Genomic DNA, 23,505 nt, shown 5'->3' with positions numbered 1-23,505 from the left:
TCCTGTAGTCCCGGGTTCGATCCCGGGCGCGGGCGAGAAACAATGGGCAGAGTTTCTTTCACCCTATGCCCCTGTTACCTAGAGGGACACTAAAGCCCCAAAATCATCTCAAGATAACACAAGAGGTAAAACCCCGTGCAGCACGGGCTGTGGTGAGCCCGTAGTCTCTGGGCTACCGGTTTCCCTGGTTGCAGCCCTGTTTAAGGCTACCGGTTTCCCTGGTTGCAGCCCTGTTTAAGGCTACCGGTTTCCCTGGTTGCAGCCCTGTTTAAGGCTACCGGTTTCCCTGGTTGCAGCCCTGTTTAAGGCTACCGGTTTCCCTGGTTGCAGCCCTGTTTAAGGCTACCGGTTTCCCTGGTTGCAGCCCTGTTTAAGGCTACCGGTTTCCCTGGTTGCAGCCCTGTTTGATTCATGATTTTAGACAACACAGACTCTCTATTTGTTACGTGTATTATCTCCAGCGGGCTACAATTTTTGTTTTGTTTTCTTGACTTAATTCAGCCAGAATAGGTCTTTGTACAGTGTTGCTGTGGCTTGCTCTCTGCCCCAATGTCAGCTTAAAATGGAATGTAGAACAATCACACTATCACTGTGGTTGTGTCTATCCAAGCCAATCCAACCTTCAACATTCCTTTTTGTCAGGGACAAGAAGCCTGTGTGTGTGTATATATTTGAGGCATATGTCCTTTAGGCCTTATTCGAGGCTGATATATTCCCCCAATGTCAGACTACTGACCTTCCCCAGGATGCAACCCCACAAAAATTACCTAATTCGTCGGGGTTCCTATTTACTACTAGGTGAACAGAAGCAGTAGGTGCAAGGAAACGTGGCCAGTTATTTCAGTAGCGCACAGGAATCGAACATGGGATTCTGGATTACGAGACGAGAACGAAGCCAACTGAACTACAAGACCCTGAGTCAAGTCCAACAGGTCTTCATGGCGGGTCTTCCTCTCATGTTGTCCTGGACTTCAGTGATTTATGGAACTCTCGTCTGAAATATAATACAATGCACAATTCGAAAATTTAAATAATTCAAGGCTCGTTTATGAGCATAATTTTGGTGACTGACATAATCTAAAGATGCTTAATATTCATTAACTCTGCTCTACATAGGCAAAACTAGACCTAAATAAATTAGTAATTAATGTATTATAATTTTACTAGACCCAAGTTAATTTTTGTAACAAAACAAACATTAATCAAAACATTCTTGTTTAGTCATTGTCGTTTTCCTTCCCATGCTTTGTATTACTAATTTGTTATTTTTATAAATTTCCCAGTATCACAAATTATGATCTTTTTTATTTCTTTAATTATCAAAAAATTTTGTGGAGAGGTTGTTATGCCGTTGTTGTTGATTTAAGGGCGACGACAATCGTGGGATCTGATGCGCCCCGGCGCACCCGTTAATCCCGAAACAAGGAAAGGTGGAACGCCAAGCCAAATAGCAAAACGAGTGACGCCAATCACTAGAAACTAATATGCCATACCGCAAATAAACAAATAAACGCACAGTCAGGCAGATGATTGGGGAGCCCCACAGGAGTCCCGCAGGGTGACAAGCACCGGCCCCGCCCCACACACAGAACACCAGGTAGCAAAACCAAAACTCGGCCCCCAACTAAAACGCAAAAAGTCATCCAGTGTCCTCCGGCAGAGCAGAAGCCTGCCGCCCACCACGACTGAGGGCACAGGCTCCAAGACCCGCCAACCCCCGGCACCTCTCGGCCAAGCCGGCCCCCGAACACCGTCACCCCGCCTGGAGAACCAGCCACAACACGTCAAAAAAATCTATCAACAATCTCGTGACCCAAGGCGATATGTGCGCCAGGCGTCGTACAATCGGACCGTTAAAGAGGGATGACAAACGGCAGTAACAAAGCCAAAACGCGAAAACAAGACGTGATCAGGCGGCTCCCAGGTGGAAGAGGTGTCCAGACGTCCGCTCGGCTTCAAGGTTGAACCAGGAGTCGAGAGGTTGTTATATGTCGTGTTCCAGAGGGCGAGTAGTGTAGCCGGCGGCGGCCAGCAAGACATGCTCAGTACACGTCCAGCCACCAGTGAGGGAGCACCACGCGTCTCTTACTCTGACAACATGATTCCAGTAAGTCAGTCTTGTGTGTGTATGTTCAGTGTGTCACACACCAAAAGAAAAAATCAAGGTAAAAAAAAATTAGCATTTAAGTAGAAAATAAGTAATAAAACTAATTTGCAACAAAAGTTTTTAACGAATGTTAATAATTATCTAAAAATATTTTTTTTATCTAAAAATAATTATCTATAGTTAATAAATAATTATATACTATACTATGGAATGGTTAGCATACTACTGTGTGATAATTGTTTTAACGGCAGGTATCACTTTACTCACATAATGAAGCGAAAATCAAAATTTTGATGTATGTTATAGAAAGTATATTAAGGTACATTATTAAACGCATTTATGAACAGCGAAGAACTACCAAGGTTGTTCATAACAATACTAACCTTGCACTGTCAAATTTGAAAGCTGGTAACCTGTTTAAAATAAATGTAAAGAAAACCGCCAAGATTAAGGAAAGATGTACAGGTTTCGTAAATCCTTGTCGTGTCCTGACCGTGGCCTTCACTTAAGCAAGAACTGAGGAAGTGGAAAATACCTCTTAAATATAAAAATTTTCATTATACTAATTTACGGAAATTAGGCTTTACTCATTACCCTCTATGACCATCAATACTGGACATCTCTCTGTTACAGTATATTACTTAATAAATATAATAAATCGAGTTACTATACATCAAATAATCATTAGTTATAAGAAAGATGGAAAGAGGATGTAGAGGAGAGGAGATTGGGAAAGAGTGGCAGAAAAGATCAAATTTAATTTTCGCCTAAATAGAGAAAAGTTCAGGGGCCAGATTCACGAAAGCACTTACGAATCTGTACATCTTTTCTCAATCTTTGGCGGCTTTGTTTACAATTATCAAACAGTTAATGAGCTCCGAAGCACCAGGAAGATGTTTATAACAATAACAACAGTTGAATGGGAAGTTTTCATGCTTGTTAACTGTTTAATAAATGTAACCAAAGCCGTCAAAGATTGAGGAAAGATATACACGTTCTTAAGTACTTGCGTAACTGCTTTCGTGAATCTGGCCCGGTCTTGTTCCATCTCTCACCAGGAACGTTCAGTATAGTCTCGGTACTTTTGGTACTGAATAAAGTTCAGATTTCTTTAAGAACAGTGTTGTGAAGAACATTTAGAATTCGCGGAGAACAAGAATATTGACTATAAAAGTTGAACAGGAAATAACTCTTAATATTCTTAACTAACTTGTACACCAACAGGCCGGGCCAAGGTGTTTGAAAATGCTGCTGTTGTTACCAGTTCTGATGACGATGGCGCTTCGTGCAGCAGCGGAACCCCGCACGTGAGTACACGTACTCAACACCATGCCCTGGGTGTGAGTACCCATACTCATCACCATGCCCTGGGTGTGAGTACACATACTCAACACCATGCCCTGGGTGTGAGTACCCATACTCAACACCATGCCCCGCACGTGAGTACACATACTCAACACCATGCCCTGGGTGTGAGTACCCGTACTCAACACCATGCCCTGGGTGTGAGTACCCATACTCAACACCATGCCCCGCACGTGAGTACACATACTCAACACCATGCCCTGGGTGTGAGTACCCGTACTCAACACCATGCCCTGGGTGTGAGTACCCATACTCAACACCATGCCCCGCACGTGAGTACACATACTCAACACCATGCCCTGGGTGTGAGTACCCGTACTCAACACCATGCCCTGGGTGTGAGTACCCATACTCAACACCATGCCCTGGGTGTGAGTACCCGTACTCAACACCATGCCCTGGGTGTGAGTACCCGTACTCAACACCATGCCCTGGGTGTGAGTACACATACTCAACACCATGCCCTGGGTGTGAGTACACATACTCAACACCATGCCCTGGGTGTGAGTACCCATACTCAACACCATGCCCTGGGTGTGAGTACCCATACTCAACACCATGCCCTGGGTGTGAGTACACATACTCAACACCATGCCCTGGGTGTGAGTACACATACCCTACACCATGCCCTGGGTGTGAGTACCCATACTCAACACCATGCCCTGGGCGTGAGTACACATACTCAACACCACGCACTGCGCGTTAGTACACAAATACAACACTACGCATTGCGCATAATTCAGACACAACACTACCCACTGCGCGTAAATTACACAAACACAAACTCTGTGGTGCAGAGTAGTGTACTGTGGTACACCAGTACAACTGGTGTACAGGACACCTTAACCACTCAACCATCACGACCGGACAAAAGATGATGGTAGCCGAAGCTAATTCCCCATCATCCCGCCGGCACTCTGATGGTAATCTTGGGCATACTATTTTATCAAATCACCTCATTCTTTGGGGCATACGTGAAGAACACAAATGCGAACAAGCCTGAATGGGCTTGTTTCATTCAGGCTTGTTCGCATTTGTTTTTGATATATGTAAATATCTTGTTTTCCCATCTTGTTTTTGATATATGTAAACGATCTTCCAGAAGGTATAGACTCATTCCTCTCAATGTTTGCTGATGATACAAAAATTTTGAGAAAAATCAAGACAGATGAAGATATACAGAGACTACAGGATGAACTGGAGGAATGATCTAGAAAATGGCTACTAAAGTTTAACTCAGGAAAGTGTAAAGTAATGAAATTAGGTGACGGGAGCAGGAGGCTGAACACGAGGTACCATCTGGGAGGCGAAATCCTGCAAGAGTCAAATAGAGAGAAAGATCTGAGGGTTGATATCACACCGAACCTGTCCCCAGAGGCCCACATCAAAAGGATATCATCAGCGACATATGGTAGGTTGGCCAACATAAGAACTGCCTTTAGAAACTTGCGTAAGAAATCATTCAGAACCTTGTATACCACTTATGTTAGACCAATCCTGGAGTATGCAGCTCCAGCCTGGAATCCATACCCAGTTATATTTAAAGTTTTTTAGTTTAGTTCATTTATTATGCACCCCATACCTATCTTGTGGGCGGCAGTGGAAAGGGTTACAGAGGCACATAATGGGCTCAGGGACTGAACCCCACAATTCATTTAGCTAAGCAAGTTACAATCTTGATGAGTTAGTTACAAAATTCAATATAAGTCGTCACATCATCAATGGGTTCGAGATCGACCTCAAGTACAGTTTCTAAATTAATCAACTGACATATGTGGAGAGCTAGTGTTACAATTGATATGTTTGTCCTGCACACCGCCCCCCATCCAGTGGGCAGCGGTGGATAGGTTACAATCACTCAGTTACTACCTACAGTTAAGAAACTGGGGATATTTGGCTAAAATTTCTGGTAGCAGATCATTTTGAATTAAATATTTACACATCGCTGGAACATTGGTTATAGAATTCTCTCTGAATTCATGAATCTTTTCTCACTCCATCACATAGTGACGGAGGGTGTACGAGACAAAGTTAGAGAAGATTCAGAGGTATGCCACCAGACTAGCCCCAGAGCTGAAAGGAATGAGCTACGAGGAAAGGCTACGGGAGCTGGACCTCACGTCCCTGGAAGACAGAAAAGTATGGGGTGACATGATAACCACCTACAAAATTCTCAGCGAAATTGACAGGGTGGACAAAGACAAACTATTTAGAATGGGTGGAACGCGAACAAGGGGACACAGGTGAAAACTTAGTACCCAAATGAGCCACAGAGGCAGAAAATTTTTTCAGTGTCAGAGTAGTTAACAAATGAAATGCATTATGCAGTGACGTGGTGGAGACTGATAATTCACAGTTTCAAATGTAGATATGATAAGAGCTCAATAAGCTAAAGAATCTGTACACCAGTTGAGTGGCGGGACCATAGAGCCGCAGCTCAACCCCCGCAAGCACAACTAGGTGAGTACACCGCACGTGATATAACCCACAAGACGGTAGATCAACAGACTACTCAAGCACCAGCAGCTTTCTGTCTTCATCTTTTTTTTTTTTTTTTTTTGAGATATATATACAAGAGTTGTTACATTCTTGTACAGCCACTGTACAAGGGCAGGTCCCTGGAATACGATCCCCGCCGCGAAGAATCGTTGTTACAACCAAGTACACATTTTACTGTTGAGTTAAACAGAGGCTACAGTTAAGGATTTGCGCCCAGTAAATCCTCCCCGGCCAGGATACGAACCCATGACAAAGCGCTCGCGGAACGCCAGGCGAGTGTCTTACCACTACACCACGGAGACTGTGTTCATCTTCTAATAGCCAGAGTGATAAACAGTATTTCCACATTGCAGGTGGAAATGTTCGATAACAAACAGTCCCACGGGCATGCATATGACAACCATCGTAACAATGTAATGATAAAGAACATAAGAACAAAGGTAACTGCAGAAGGCCTATTGGCCCATACGAGGCAGCTCCTATTTATAACCACCCAATCCCACTCATATACATGTCCAACCCGCGCTTGAAACAATCGAGGGACCCCACCTCCACCACGTTACGCAGTAATTGGTTCCACAAACCAAGAACCCTGTTACCGAACCAGTATTTACCCAATGCCCGGATAAACACTAACTTGGAAACAGCAATTCAAGCCCTAAGGAACCCTAACGGTACAAACAGTGTAAACTTATAAACTATACAGTCCTCCTCCTCCTCCAGAATCTTTATATACAAGGAACGAAAGTTGTAATTGTACCTGGGTCACAAATCATGTAAATGAGCTATGAAATCGAAATTGCTAATAAATTAGTTTGAGAGGGAACACGTCCAGATAATGTAGAAGTCAATATTCCAGCCAGCACCAGATATCAAACTAGTTTGGAAACAACGATGCCTGCTAGAACAACACACAGCTCTCTGAAACACAACCCCATCAACTGCCTGATGCAGAGGGATACAAAGAGCTATCAAACTAGTTTGGAAACAACGATGCCTGCTAGAACAACACACAACCCCGGCCATCAACTGCCTGATGTAGAGAGGTTACCGGGTACAAGGCACAAGCACCTTCAGTACACTACCAAGGATGATCTACGTTAAACCAGACTGTGATTAGATTTTTTTTTTTTTTTTGAGATATATACAAGAGTTGTTACATTCTTGTAGAGCCACTAGTACGCGTAGCGTTTCGGGCAAGTCCCTGGAATACGATCCCCTGCCGCGAAGAATCGTTTTTTCATCCAAGTACACATTTTACTGTTGCGTTAAACAGAGGCTACAGTTAAGGAATTGCGCCCAGTAAATCCTCCCCGGCCAGGATACGAACCCATGACATAGCGCTCGCGGAACGCCAGGCGAGTGTCTTACCACTACACCACGGAGACTGTTTATCCATACGCTTGGAAGATTAGGCGCAACACTGAAGAAAGAGCTCCAAATATTGTAAAAGACCAAATGAACATTCCTTCAAACACTATTTACTCAACTGTAATTAGATCAAGCAGTTGAGAAATTACTTTCAAACTGACACTGTAACAATGATAGACGCAGCCCAATTCCGGTTCGTAAGGATTGGCTACCTCTTAACACGTTAATTCCTATTAAATAAATTGGCAGTTGAATAGTCAAAGTAAAACTAACAATACTGCTGTACTTTTGAAGTACAGGATAACAAAAATAATGCCCACGTGAGTATACACAAGGCGAGTATTTTGTTGCAGTTTAGTTAATTTATTATACAATCCACACCCAATTACCCATGGTGTCAGTAGTAGTGGAAGAGAGTAACACAGGTTGATATAATGGGCTCAGGAACTAAACCTCAAAATTTCCCTTCAGCTCTGCTCTGTATTTTGGGTATTGTTTACACTGACATCTGTTTGATTAATAAAATACTCAAATTATATATATATATATATATATATATATATATATATATATATATATATATATATATATATATATATATATATATATAGCTGAAAACTCACACCCCAGAAGTGACTCGAACCCATAGTGCCAGGAGCAACGCAACTGGTATGTACAGAACGCCTTAATCCACTTGACCATCACGACCGGACAAAGGAGGTGATAGCCGAAGCTATTTGAGCCACCCCCCGCCGGCACCCAGATGGTAATCTTGGGCATAGTATTTTATCAAATCACCTCATTCTTTGGGGCACACGTGAGGAACACAAATGCGAACAAGCCTGAACTGTACGAGACGCTAGCGTCTCGTACAGAGACGAAGGCTGGTTAGTGGAGAACCGTCAGCAGTTGCCTCAGGTGTGTGCAGCTTGCAGGTGTGCGGACGGAAACCACATGTGTGGAGTAAAAATGTTCAAATTCGGTGTTCACAAATTCTCTAGTTATAGCAGTACTTTTTTCTAAACAGATATATCTAGATGGAACTATTTCAACATGTATGTTATGCTACTTGCCTTAAAATACATTGCTATGCATTGTTATTGCCTTAAAATTAGGTTATACACTGCTAATATATAACAAAGGCTCAGACAGAGTAACATAATGGTTCTATAAATCTATACCTATAAGAGAGCATGCCTGCTTGTCTGTCCAAAGTTGGAAACCAAACACTTGGGGTTAGCCGTTCCCAAATGTGCAGGGGGAATGGTCTGGGGTAAAGGACAGACACAGGCTGGTCGTAGTAGGCCCAACTTTAAATGCTTTAAGAGCTATTATCAATTATAGACACCCCCCCGGGCCATTTTCCTAAGTGTGATATATATGGTGTAATTCCCACGGAGATTTTAGTGATCATAATAATACGTTTTCTGAGAGAAAGGGGAAGAGAGTGGAAGCAGAGGGAAAAGGAGGAAGGGGGGGGGGGGGGGGGGAGGAAAAAGAAAAAGAAAAAGAGAAAAGATACAAATACAAGAAAATTGAAAAATGAAAAAAATGTATATCTGATACCCATACAGTTGTTTCGATGCTTCAAATCACATCAAATCAAATGTTTATTTAGGTAAGGTACATACATACAAGAGATTTTACAAAGAGTGATGGATTTATAGATAGAGCTAGTACATACAATGCCTAAAGCCACTATTACGCAAAGCGTTTCGGGCATGAAAAACTTAAATGACTAAAGCTTAATACTAATTGAGCATAAAGGATAAAATGAGTTGAGAACAAATAAAAAAAAAGAGATAAGAAGGGGGGAACATGGCTGAAAAAGCAGCACAAATACAATTCGGTCGACAAACAGCGTCATTTAAAAAAACAGACATAGGTTGACAATAGAGGGGTAAGGTAGGTTACAGAGAATTTATTAGGTAGTGCTTCGTTTTTATCTTAAACTGGTTGAGAGAGGTACAGTCTTTAACATGGTTGGGAAGGTCATTCCACATTCTGGGTCCCTTGATTTGAAGAGCATTTCTAGTTTGATTAAGTCGTACTTTAGGAATATCAAAACTGTATTATTTCTGGTGTGGTGCTCATGGGTTCTGTTACAACCTTCTATGAAGCTTTTGAGGTCAGGATTGGCATTACAGTTCAGAGTTTTATATATGTATAATACACATGAGAGAATGTGCAGTGACTTAATATCTAACATATTCAGAGATTTGAGTAGGGGTACCGAGTGATGTCTGGGGCCAGAGTTGGATATTGTCCTAATAGCAGCTTTGTGTTGAGTAATTAGAGGACGTAAATGATTTTGGGTAGTAGAGCCCCAAGCACAAATACCATAGTTGAGATATGGATAGATGAGGGAGTAATAGAGAGTCACCAGGGCAGGGCGGGGTACATAATATCTGATCTTAGAAAGAATGCCAACAGTTTTTGACACTTTTTTTTATATATTTAGAATGTGTCCCTGGAAATTCAGCTTGTGGCCAATGAGAATGCCAAGGAATTTGCCATCTAATTTATTACAAATTTGGGTATTGTTCATTTTGAGATTTATTTGATTAGAGGATTTATTGCCAAACAGAATATAGAAAGTTTTGTCAATGTTAAGGGTGAGTTTGTTGGCAGTTAGCCAAAGATGGACTTTATTTAGCTCAGTATTTACTGTGGCATTTAGAGCAAGAGGGTCAGGACTGGAGTAAATGAAGGTTGTGTCGTCAGCAAATAGAATTGGTTTCAGGTGTTGGGAGGCATTTGGAAGGTCATTAATGTAGATGAGAAAGAGGAGAGGGCCAAGTATGCTGCCCTGAGGAACACCAATGTTGATGGGCAGGGTGGGAGAAATTGAATTATTCACAGAAACATACTGGAGCCTGTCAGTAAGGTAGGATTTGAGGTATTGCAGGGAGTGTCCTCTGACTCCATAATGATGTAATTTAAGAAGAAGGTTTTGGTGGTAGACAGTCTCAAAAGCCTTACGCAGGTCCATAAATAACCCAACAGGGAACTCATTTTTATCAAGAGCTGTATGAATCGAGTTAAGCATACTAATAAGTGCATCGTTAGTGTTTTTTTGGGTCTGAAGCCATATTGGCAAGAGCTAAGTATATTGTGTTTGGCTAGATAAGAGTAAAGCTGCTTGTAAACATAAATGAAACCTAACTTGAAACATAAATGAAATCAAAGAAAAAAGTTGAATAATAAACATAGGCAAATTTAAGCTAATGATTATTAACTATAAATAGTTCAATTATGACTGTATAATTAATAAGACCTAAGGAAATATTAATGCACTCAATTAATTAAGTCCAGTAAATGACTAGTAAAGAGTAAATTAAAAATTAAGTTAAAAAGTGAAACAAGGAGACTTAGGATACCTAGCCCCACTAGGTGACAAGGGGGTTAATTAACTTGATTCATTGAGAGTGATAATAAGGTGAGACAAACCACATTGGGAGAGGAAAGTGTTGAGGTTCTCTTCATTAGCAATTGTGAACATTTTACCCCCTGCAGTCTTTCGCACCTTAATCAATCCATCTCTAACGAAGCACTGATGAATCACATGTGGGTTTTGATGACGGATTTGACGCAGGCGGTAGAGGCGTTGCTGTCTGTTCCTTGTCAAGCACTCGTTGATGTATAATCCCTTCCGTTGGGATGCAGCTGTCCGGACAAGATGCGATTTCATGGACTGGGAAGTCAGCTTCAGGCGAATTTTCCGCTGGTTTTGTCCTGATGGATTCTTTTTGCCTACTCTGTAGGCAGCAGTAATGTCAGTTTTGTTTAGAATGACCTGCAATTCGTTTTTTATGAGAGCCTGAGCTATTTCGACACACTTTTCACCTTCACGTTCCACAGGTATATCTTGGGACGACACAATAACAGAGTCTAGCAGCTTTTGCTGATTTTGTTCTTCCTGGGAGACGGAACGTTGGGCGGATAATGTACTGATACATGCAGTCATTTTGTTGAGAGCTTCCTCCTGTTTTTTTATGGCTTCATCAGTTTTCAGAAGATTGTTTTCCTCACGGAGATCATTCAAGTCATACTGGAGTTGATCTTGGCTAGCCTTAAAGTTTCTAATGTCCTCGCGGGGGAGGGCTATTTCCTGTTGTTGATGATGGAGATTCGCGCGGTTCGCTAGATTCTCATTTTGAAGACTCAAGATGATAGCATTTTGAGACTCAAGGCTTCTTAATAATATATACTCTCTGAGAAGGGGAGACCAAGGGAAGGGGCGAAGAGGGGGGGGAGGAGGCTAGGAGATGGGGATGAGGTCAATGGGGTGAAGTGTGGGGAAGGGGGTGGGAAGGGGTACCCCTTTTATATAAATGGAAAAGTCTGTTCAAGGATGGAGGGAAGGGTAGGGAAATAGGGGGATGGTCGGGAGAAAGGGGGGAAAAGGTGGGGGAGATGAGATGGAAAAGAGAGAGGGAGTAAAGAACGGGAAATTCGAATGGGGGGGGGGGAGAAAGGGGGATGTAGCTCGATGCGGGTGAGCATGGCGACTCGATTGGGAATTATGAGTGTCTAAACTCGATGTGGTCGTAGTCTGCTGTCTGCTCTGTGTCGATGCTGGAGCGTCTTGGGGTCGATTAGAACTGCATACGCCGAGTGCTACAATCCTGAGGTTGACGAGGTGTGGTAACCCCTGAGCATCTGCACTAAAGTTAACTGAATCACTATGGAAATTACAGTGATGCTAACTCGCTACTTGACTGCTTATTTTATTGGACTACACCTCAGCTTCCTCCAATAGGATGGAAGAAATGTTACCTGTAATTAGGGAATAGATTTGATTGAAGCCATTATTGCTAATGAAACGTTTGCTTCTCTCATTTAGCTAATGAGTTTGGAGCGAGTAAATTGTTTACATAATTTACTGGCTACAGAACTCCCCCTGCCAGGGAATGAAAGAAAAGCAATACAACAAAAATAAGAGGCTGGTGTTCCCTGGGTCGTTGTGGAGCATATAATCCGGTACCAAGACACGCAAGCATTGTGTGGACAAGCTTGGTGTAGCAGGTGAGAAGGATATGCACGATTGTTGCGTCCTTGGTCTCTGCCGGTGGAGCATTTAGATCCGGGCCGGATGGGCTCAGGCACCTTGACCTTAGGAGGTAATGTAGGCACGTAGTTAGGACAACGAGGGAATAACTGTTAGAGCTGAAGTGTCCTGGCGGCGACGAAGAATGGGAAACGCAAGCTGTAGGTCATGTACTGCGCAAGGAAAGGGCTTGAGTCGGCAGAGTATCAGAATGCAGTAAACATGTCGATGAATCTGTTGAAGAGCAGCTGTGGTGGGAGTCCCTGTAGGACCAGCAGCGTCCTGGCAGCGACGGAGAGTCGGCAGGCCAGGCTGTAGATCCTGCATGATGTATTTACTGATGAGGCTGTCAGATGAATAAGTAACGATCGTGATGCAACAAGGTGTAGCAGATGAGCATGCAGAGATAATCGCGGTGAAAATCATAGCTCTAGTGAGATTCCAGGCAGTGTTCTATGACAGGTGGCAGTGGTCCGCAGCAGGCAGCAGCAATAGAGGTCCAGTGAGAGGCCATGATGTAGATCGTCCGGGCTTGGTATTGTCGACATTCTCTGGGGTCACCAATGTAACGTACGATTATGTTACGTTGTTGGGTAGATTAGATACACAGTGTTTAGTGGGTTTTCTTATTTATTTAGTAGTCTTGGATACAGCAGTGTCGTAGACGTTGAGACGGAACCTGAAGTAGAGCAGAGAGCTGAGTGAGGCCGGAGTCGCAGAGCTCGATGCGGGTGAGCGTGGCGGCTCGATTGGGAATTATGAGTGTCTAAACTCGATGTGGTGGTGAGTGTCTAAACTCGATGGGGTCGTAGTCTGCTGTCTGCTCTGTGTCGATGCTGGAGCGTCTTGGGGTCGATTAGAACTGCATACGCCGAGTGCTACAATCCTGAGGTTGAAGAGGTGTGGTAACCCCTGAGCATCTGCACTGAAGTTAACTGAATCACTGTGGAAATTACAGTGATGCTAACTCGCTTCTTGACTGCTTATTTTATTGGACTACACCTCAGCTTCCTCCAATAGGATGGAAGAAATGTTACCTGTAATTAGGGAATAGATCTGATTGAAGTCATTATTGCTAATGAAACGTTTGCTTCTCTCATTTAGCTAATGAGTTTGGAGCGAGTAAATTGTTTACATAATTTACTCGCTACAAGCCCGTAGTGAACTTACCTGGTACAGGAGCAGGGGCTGTAACTGAGTTGCTCTTATATTTGATATTTACGTGTATACAGAAACCTCTTGCGCGAAACACTGTCAAACGCTTTTTGGTAATCCCGGATTCGATTCACGCGGCAGGACAGAGACGGTCTCGCACTTTTCATCTGGCGCATCTGTTAGCCTAGTTGTATCCTGGGGGGGGGGGGAAGTTTATAGCTGGCCTTGGGGTGGCCTCTATATGCCTAATTAATCCAGGCAACAGACTGTTACCTCCGTGGCCTTGACTGTCACGCTACATCATCAGCCACGCTTGGTGTACCACCTTCCAACACGCTAGTGTTGTGTGCAAGAATAGGCTTTTGTAATTATCCCCCCCCCCACCCACCCTCACTAAAAAAAAAAATCCGTCGCCCTGATTATCAACAGTGCTTCTGCTGATTTTCTGAACCACTAACTTGGTTATATTAATATACAAAATACTTAACTCAACCAAAGTCCACATGCTCCTGGCTACTAACAAAGTCACTCTTTAACACTGAAAATATTTAATATATATATATATATATATATATATATATATATATATATATATATATATATATATATATATATATATATATATATATATATATATATATATATTGTTCAACTGTCTCGAGGACGACAGAACCAGAGTGCATGGGGGGATATATATATATATATATATATATATATATATATATATTGTTCAACTGTCTCGAGGACGACAGAACCAGAGTGCATGGAGGGGGGGGGGGGGTTGCGTGAGACCCTGGTTCGGCTTCAGCGGAAGCCTTGGGAACCCTCGAGGGCACAGTAGTTCCCAAGGCTGCAATTCTTTTGACAATGTCGTGGCGTTGTGTCTAGCGTGTGCATCTGGGAACACCTAGCACATATAGGTTCGAATCCTCATCACAGCTCCTGTGGATTTTCTCATTGATATATCACGTTAATGTGATTTACCTGTGTAACCAAAGGTGTTATGATTCAGATATATCAAATATTGAGTAGTATTTCAATATAGGAAGACAGCTAAAATGTTTAGGTTGAGCAGCAATAATACAAGCATGGAATCTAGATGCGAAGATGTGAATAAGAAATGAATTAGTTAATGAATCACAAAAATAAGAAATAAATCACAAGGATAAATTACAGGGGGGGGGGGAACCACAGTTATAACAGGAAATAAGAAATGAACGATGGGGATCTATCTTGAGATCTTGAGATGATTTCGGGGCTTAGCGTCCCCGCGGCCCAGTCCTCGACCAGGCCTCCTTTTTGTTACACTCCCCAAGGAAGCAGCCCGTAGCAGCTGTCTATACTCCTAGGTACCTATTTACTGCTAGGAAACAGGGGGCATCGGGGTGAAAGAAATTCTGCCCATTTGTTTCCGCCTCCACCGGGGATCGAACTCGGAATTTCAGGACTACGAATCCGAAACGCTGTCTACTCAGCTGTCAGGCCCTTTGATGAGATGGAGGTAAGGTAACCTTGAGGTTACCTTACCTTGAGGTGCTTCCGGGGCTTAGTGTCCCCGCGGCCCGGTCGTCGACCAGGCCTCCTGGTTGCCGGACTGATCAACCAGGCTGTTGGACGCGGCTGCTCGCAGCCTGACGTATGAGTCACAGCCTGGTTGATCAGGTATCCTTTGGAGACAGTTACAGCCCTGCTCCTGTGCCGTGTAAGTCCACTTCGGGCTCACCATAGCCCGAGCTACTTGCAACTTTTTGTTCCCAGTAGCTGAATCTTAAACAACAACGTGGATGGGAGTTATTGCTCAGTGGTCTACGTCCTCGGCTGCACCAGAGGGACCCGGATTTAATCCCGGGCAGGACAGAAACAGTTGGGCACGTTCCCTTTCACCTCGTGCCTCTGTTAAACGCTATGCGTGCAAGTGGCTTTGCAAGAATGTAAGAATTCCTGTATATATAAATAAATAAATAAACTCAATTAATCTAGCAGTTTAGTAGGTATAGGCGGGAGTTTGGCAACAGTTGTGTTGCATACTAGTGAAGGTCGGCTTAGGGGTTCTCGATAAGCCGAAGTACAGCCCTCCTGTCCCCAACAACAGGAATCATAATCAAATGACTAACAGCTTTAAAGATACATCCAACGAGCCGATGCTCTTTCCTACTAGTGTTAGCGAAGAACTGCTAAGAAGGAATATGTGCTTATCAGGGCAAGAATAAAAACTGAAACCTAATTTATCGAGCACTTTCCCGCTCCCCTTCTCCAGGTGCTTCGTGGACGTGATCCTCACCACGACCAGCGGGAAGGTGACGAAGGACGTGCCCGACTTCACGGTGAAAGGCATCCCCTGGGCCACCTGCCAGACAGCCAGGCGAGACTGTCCTGCTGGCCTCCTGGGGGTGAGTGCCGACTGGCTGTCTGTGTTCACCTATTCAAGTATGTATCTTAAATATTCTATGTTTATTGAAACAAGAAAATACATCTCAAAGGGATAGAGTAGCTTAGGCTATTTCTCCTAGGTCCGCCTCTGAACTGTTATAGCCTGGTGCGGTAACTTCCTAAACTTTTCGAAAAACTTGTATTTTTTTTTCATCCATGTCGATACGTTTAATTATATTGTATGTTATTAATCGCTCCCTCCCCTTTAAATTGATGTCTTTATTCATTACGGAAGTGGGTGACACCATTGACTTTTGTGTGTTAATATCACTTTAAAAAGGGACTTTTTTTTTTTAGTTTACTTTCTACCACAGACCTTGAGAGATACTGAAACACACGGTAAATATCGACGCCATTGACGTTTCTACGACCAACCCTGACTAATATATATATATGCATTACCAACATTGATTAGAAGTTTAATTGGTGAATATTTACATAAATCTTCACAGTGCTGCCTGGACTGAACAGGTGTACAGTCATAAATAACTTGATTCTGAAAGGAGTAATAATATATGGCATACGGTTAGTGGTGAAATATATTGGAAAAACATATAGCTAAATATTTAACCCATTCTCCTGTTTAGATAGTAGTTTTTGTAACTATTTGCATCATAGTACAAAGATTGACTTTCTAAGCTATTAGATTGTAGAACTTTGTACTATTCACTTTATAGTGTCCGAAAAACTGAAAATAAAAAACAAACTTAATATTCCTAGGCCTAGAATAGCACACATGTACTATACTAGGCCTCAGATAGCGTGTATTAGGCCTAGGAAGGTCAGGGTAGGTTAGTTTAGTTTGTCTTTGCAACATAAGTAGAAAACAGTTTTTCAGTTTGTTCAAATTCAATAGTACCGATTTGTAATTTCTAATTGCGTTATACGTCGGTATATGTACTATAGTCCTCATCCTTCCTATAAGTACTATCAAAACAGGAGAATGGGCTGAAATATTAGAAGGATGACTTAGACTATATAGACCTACTTATTTATTTATTTATTTATTTATTTATATATATACAAGAAGGTACATTGGGTTTGTGAGAATACATTGGATAGTACAGTATTTACATTCTTGTAAAGCCACTAGTACGCACAGCGTTTCGGGCAGGTCCTTAATCTAGCAGATAATTTTAAGTAGGTAATTTCAATCAGAATTGATAAATGATAAAGATACATTACAAGAGAAAAATGAGATGAGAGAGATAAGTAGGTATATTAAAGCACATTGTTATATTAAAGCTCTGATTAATTAAATTGACAGCTTGATTAGTAATTTAAACAAGGTTAATAGACACCATACAGCAGATTGACAGCACATATAAGACAGCAATGATCACAATGGTAAAGATGTTCAGATTGGGTACATAAAGATTGGGAGACTGGGTAGCAAAAGATACAGATAAACAAGATTTATAAACATCATACAACAGATTGGCAGCACATATAAGAAAACAGCAATGATCACAATGGTAAAGATGTTCAAATTGGGAACATAAAGGTTGGGAGATTGGGTAGCAATTGATACAGTGCAATTTTAAGGCAAAAAGTGAAAAACTATGAAGATGAGATTAGGTACTTTTTTAGTATTGATTTTGAATGATGTAAAAGTTGGACAGCTTTTCAATTCAGTAGGGAGTGAGTTCCATAAACTGGGTCCCTTTATTTGCATAGAGTGTTTACACAGATTAAGTTTAACTCTGGGGATATCAAAGAGATATTTATTTCTGGTGTGGTGATAATGGGTCCTATTACATCTGTCCAAGAAGAGTTTCAGACAAGGATTTGCATTTAAGAACAGGGTTTTGTAAATGTAGTTGACACAAGAGAATTTGTGGAGTGAGATTATGTTTAGCATGTTTAGGGAGTTAAACAAGGGGGCTGTGTGTTGTCTGAAAGCAGAATTTTATATTATTCTGATAGCAGATTTTTGCTGGGTGATGATGGACTTGAGGTGGTTTGCAGTGGTTGAACCCCATGCACAGATACCATAGTTGAGATAGGGATAGATTACTGCATAATATAGAGAGATGAGAGCAGAGTTAGGAACATAATATCTGATTTTGGAGAGTATACCAACTGTTTTAGAGACTTTCTTAGTTATGTGTTGTATGTGGGTACTGAAGTTGAGTCTCTTGTCTAGGAATATGCCAAGAAACTTTCCATCATTTTTATTGCTAATGTTTACATTGTCAATCTGAAGCTGAATTGCATTTGTAGATTTGCTTCCAAATAGGATGTAGTAGGTCTTTTCTATGTTAAGTGTTAGTTTGTTGGTTGACATCCATAAGTGGACTTTTTTTAGTTCATTATTAACAACACCATTTAGTGTATGTGGGTTGGGGTTGGAGTAGATGAGGGTAGTATCATCAGCAAACAAAATAGGTTTCAGAATGTTAGAGACATTAGGCAGATCATTAATGTATATAAGAAAAAGAAGGGGTCCCAAGATGCTGCCCTGTGGCACTCCAACAGTTATTGGTAGAATGGGAGAGATTATATTATTGATGGCTACACATTGGTGTCTATCACTAAGATAGGATTGGATATAGTCCAGTGCATGGCCTCGGATTCCATAATGATGGAGTTTACTTAAGAGGTAATCGTGATTAACAGTATCAAAGGCTTTTCTCAGGTCAATGAAGAGTCCAATTGGAAACTCATTTTTGTCAAGAGCTGAGTAAATTATATACTTATGCAGATATAAGAGAAGCATAAATATTACGGAACAACGTCTGACAGACGTCGGTACACTACACTAAGAATTACACAAAGGCGACACGAGAAGACGTTGCCTCCATGCAAAATGACGAGATACACCTTTGTCCGGAACAGCGTACCTGTAACGTTTATAGGTGGTTGTTCCGTGGTTGTTGGAGCTGGAGAAAGGGTACGAGGCCTGGCAGGAGAAATGCTCGAGACGTATAAAAGTCTGCTTGGATTTCGTGATAGGCTTAAAGTCTCAATGACGTTTAAAAGTAAACTTTCAGTAAATATGACCAGGAGGATTAAATAACTTGAAGAATTCCCCGGGCGGCATAATGATTGGTGAGTACTGGAAGCTGCTTCAGACTTGCATTCCTATATTTGAATTCATTTCTGTAATTTGATTTTTCAGCATGCCAAGAAACTCTTCGGTGATAATTTAATCCCCATCACTGGCAACACCTCCGTCAAGCTCTGTGAACTGTTCGGGATGGACCTGCCACCTAGTGTCTCAGGAGAGGTCCACGCTCACTACATCGCTAGCGGCTGCGACAAGGAAGGCTCTACGGTCAGCTCACTACCACACACACACTCTTTAACCCCTCACTTTCTCTCTCTAATTTTCAAACTGAAACTAGGATTGGCAAAATTGTTTCAATGGAAATTCTCATTTAATTTATTTGTTTAAACGCGAGAAAGTGCAGTAGGTCCTGTAACCAGTCCGTTGTAACAATGGTGATGTATACATTACGTTCTTTGCAAAGTCACAACCGCGCTTTGTGTTCTTGGTAAGTCTTGAGTCTGTGTAAAATGATCTATAGTAAGTTTTATTTTCAATGTGAATATTTTATTTAATATTAGGCTACAAAGATACTAAGAAGTTTTTACCTGAATTATCCTGAGGACCACCATCTCTCTAGTGGTCTCGACGAGGACAGGGAGCCGGTGGCTTGTCAAAGGTCCCTCTTCCTATTGTAGATGGCCAATTGGCTTAATTTTTTTAAATATTTTTTTTGGGGGGACTAGACAACCACATGAATAATCGCTTACGGAATGTTCCTTAGCGGGTGTAAGTCTCCCTTTCTCATTTTTCTTAACTAAAACTAGGGTTCACTAGGAGTGGGGCTTAAGTTCCTAATGAAACTGCAAGTTGTTATCCTCCAACAGCTCATTTCACCCCTAGAAACTCACGTATGTGTTACGGATATTATTAGGTTTCCAATAGGAATAAATTAATTTAATGCTAAGTTACTTTCGTGTAAAGTACAGGATGAACCAGGAACCAACTGAGTCTTCCTTTTTCCCGCTTTTTCCAAACCCTTTGGACATAGAAGCGAAGCACCAGGGTCTTCATATGATCTATTGATTTGACTTCCCGCATATCTAAATGTTGAGTGAACATGTTCCAAATGTGAGTCAGCCTCTGAAGAATGACCGCTGACTGAGTGATGTTGAGAAAGGCATATCCAGCATGAGGCTGTTGATTGCTGAGCGCCTTGTGTCGTGGTTCCATCTATATGTTGTCCACGAAGTTGGGCCATATGGGGAACCTTAAGAATATTGGCCTTGTACATAACATTAAGTCCGCCAGCCAGTATTCTCTGGTACTGAAGGCCAGGTTAAGACTATAGAGATGAGCCTTCTCGCGTGGTTCTCCACATTGACCAGAATTGAGGGTCCCGGTAGTACAGTCGGGATCGTTCTCGACTCAACCGAGAATTCCGGGTTCGTATCCCAGGTAGGACAGAAATAGTTTGGCACGTTTCTTATCACCTAATGCCCCTGTCCACCTAGCAGTAAATAGGTACCCAGCAGTTATATATAAATGAGTCATTGCATTAATCTAAGAACGATCAGAAGGCGGGACCAGGAGCTTAGCTCGACTGCAACCACTTATAGTTAGCATAATTGTTGTGGGGTTACATTCTGAGGAGGATCAGTAATTCGACCCTGGGAGAGAAACCTCGATATAATCCAAACATGTACTGTATGTATAAATTGGCTGCCTGTCCCGCGACACAATGAATTATTAATATTATTATTAAATTATTCGAATAGATGAGGAGCAGGCCGGCCAGGAGAGCAGTACATACTGGAGATGAGAGCAAACTTGTTTCATATAGGATGTACAGCTCCAGCTGTCAAGAGGCTTGTACATTTCTTGGCTGCCATGCTTGCTAGGCTACGTACGTTGCTCTTCATTGTCATAGAGGACTCAAACTTCATTTCCAAACTGTCAAGTTCATCAGTGAACACAATGTTTCTGCCACTCATTCGTCTATGTCCAAGTTGCAATATCATGCTATCATGTTATCATCATCGCCGATGTATTCTCAGCCACATATGTGACCTGATATCGCCAACCCCCAGGATGATATTGCTGAAAGTTGTTGATTAATGACCCTCGTAGCAGTTGGTGTTTCTTATTTTTTCCATATGCAATCGTTAGGGTACAGCATAGGCCTGAGCTCTCTCTCTCTCTCTCTCTCTCTCTCTCTCTCTCTCTCTCTCTCTCTCTCTCTCTCTCTCTCTCTCTCTCTCTCTCTCTCTCTCTCTCTCTCTCTCTCTCTAATATAAGCATTAAGCGGCATATTGTATTATATTGTAATAAGAAAGATATTGTTTTTTGCAGTATCTGGGTAAGCTGTGCTGCTGGAAGTGCATCGTTGGCCCCTACACATTCTTCCATCCTAACGACAACTGCGCCGCCTCAACCAGGCCACCCTGGTGCCCCTGAGTCTAGCCCTTAGCGCTGTCTAACCTCACCGCCCCAACCCCCATGCAGTCAGTATCTAACCTCTCTACCACATGGAATAGCCCTGCTTAAAAAAAAAAAAAAAAAAAAAAAAAAAAAAAAAAAAAAAAAAAAAAAAAAAAAAAAAACTCTACCACTACCCATCCCAGCCCTATCCACCCTCTCCAAGCCCCGTCTGACCCCAATCCCTGCAACCTCTTCCGGCTTCATCTAGCCCAATCTTAAATTTGAATTTAACTAAATTAATCATTGTGTGTATCATGCCATTCGCTGTTAATTGATTAACCAGTTGTTAACTAGGTCATTCGTAGCTAACTGGGGTCAACCATGGAGAATTAGGGACAACTATTGCTAACAAGATCCAAAATTAACTAGAATACTAGATTAGCTATTAATAACAGGATATAAGATTGCTAATTATTTGAAGTTAATCATTGTTAAGTAATTCAACTAACGTTAACTATATATAAACCGTTGACTAAATAAAAATGTACACCCTTAATTGTAAACCGGGGTAAGTGATTGATAAGTATAGGTCAGCTAGTTGATCGGATCAATCAATGTTAACTAGGTCAACTGGCCCAATTAATTAGGTCAACTATTAACTATTTTTAAATAGATTGAATACATTTAACAAGATCAACCTTTATTAAGCAAATTAAATATTGTTAACTTTATAGGTCATATATTAATAACATCACTGAAGGTTGATTTATGTGAAAACTTATTCTTGTAAAAATTTACTTTTTTATATATATAGTTTCACTTAAAAATGCAAACTAGAGTTGTGTAAGTTTCCATTGTTAGTTAATTTAAATAATATCTTGTCATCGGTTTCTGTTTAGACTGATAACAAATCAGTATTGAGCTAATTTTGACAATTTATGAAAATTATAGTTATTGCTTTTACTAATACAATTTGTAAACATATTATAGACAGTGTATACAATTAGACATTAATATTGCATTTAATACGAGTTTCATTGGTTTATTATGGAGCCCCTTACCCATATTGAGAGCTGGTTCATCTTCTTGAGGTTATCTTGAGATGATTTCGGGGCTTTAGTGTCCCCGCGGCCCGGTCCTCAACCAGCCCTCCACCCCCAGGAAGCAGCCCGTGACAGCTAACACCCAGGTACCTATTTTACTGCTAGGTAACAGGGGCATAGGGTGAAAGAAACTCTGCCCATTGTTTCTCGCCGGCGCCTGGGATCGAACTCGAGACCACAGGATCACATCACAAGTCCAGCGTGCTGTCCGCTCGGCCGACCAGCTCCCATGAATTGGACCGACACATGGTATTCAAGCTAATAAGAAATATACACTTGTGTTCAAAGAGTTACATTACATTTTGATTTTCTATCATCCACATCATAGTCATATGTAGTGAGAGGAGGCAGAAAGGTTAGTCACATGAATTTAAAAAGTATATATACAAATGCAATGATAAACTTTTGCTGTGCTTCTGAAATACTGGATTAAAAGAAAATAAATTTAAGATATTTGGCTAAGGGAAGGGAACTATTAGGCGGAAGCGCCAAGCCATTACGACTATATAGTACTTGGAAGGGATCAGGATTTGGGATGGGACAGGGGGAAAGGAATGGTGCCCACCTGGACGGTCGGGAATTGAACGCCGACCTGCATGAAGCGAGACCCGTCGCTCTACCGTCCAACCCAAGTGGTTGGGCGATATTTGGCTAAGATTTTGAGTAATATATAAATCAACACATCGTCGAAAAATTATAGTACAGTACCTATAGAAATTATATTTGTGGAACGGACAAAATGAACTGTTGTAAAAAAGGTTCACGTTTTATAATATCGAATTACCCCAAACAACATTCCACAAGAATGGCACAGTAACTTTACAACCTAAAATAACCTGTCCTAGGCCTATATAATAAATCCTAGGCCTAATATACGTAATCTTAGGAATAATTGAGTATATACGCGTGCCATATTAGACCTAGGCTTTGTTGTATCATTCTCGTTGCCTCTAGTGAGTTAATAATATTATAAGAGTTGTACTTTTGTACAACAATATTTGTACGTTCCGACGAG

General features: G+C 41.6%; 1 protein-coding gene across 1 annotated transcript; it reads left to right on the top strand.

Moving 5' to 3' along the window:
- Positions 1-1,913: 1,913 nt before the first annotated feature.
- LOC123757226 (uncharacterized) lies at positions 1,914-22,413 on the top strand. Its single transcript, XM_045740717.2, has 5 exons — positions 1,914-2,107; positions 3,332-3,414; positions 15,805-15,937; positions 19,099-19,254; positions 21,319-22,413. Exons 1-5 carry the CDS (start codon positions 2,039-2,041, stop codon positions 21,421-21,423), a joined length of 546 nt encoding a protein of 181 aa, XP_045596673.1. The 5' UTR covers positions 1,914-2,038; the 3' UTR covers positions 21,424-22,413.
- The last annotated feature ends 1,092 nt before the right edge of the window (positions 22,414-23,505 follow it).

Source organism: Procambarus clarkii, chromosome 13, assembly GCF_040958095.1.
Source record: "Procambarus clarkii isolate CNS0578487 chromosome 13, FALCON_Pclarkii_2.0, whole genome shotgun sequence".
Taxonomy (NCBI): domain Eukaryota; kingdom Metazoa; phylum Arthropoda; class Malacostraca; order Decapoda; family Cambaridae; genus Procambarus; species Procambarus clarkii.
This window is presented reverse-complemented; position numbering and strand designations above follow the sequence as displayed.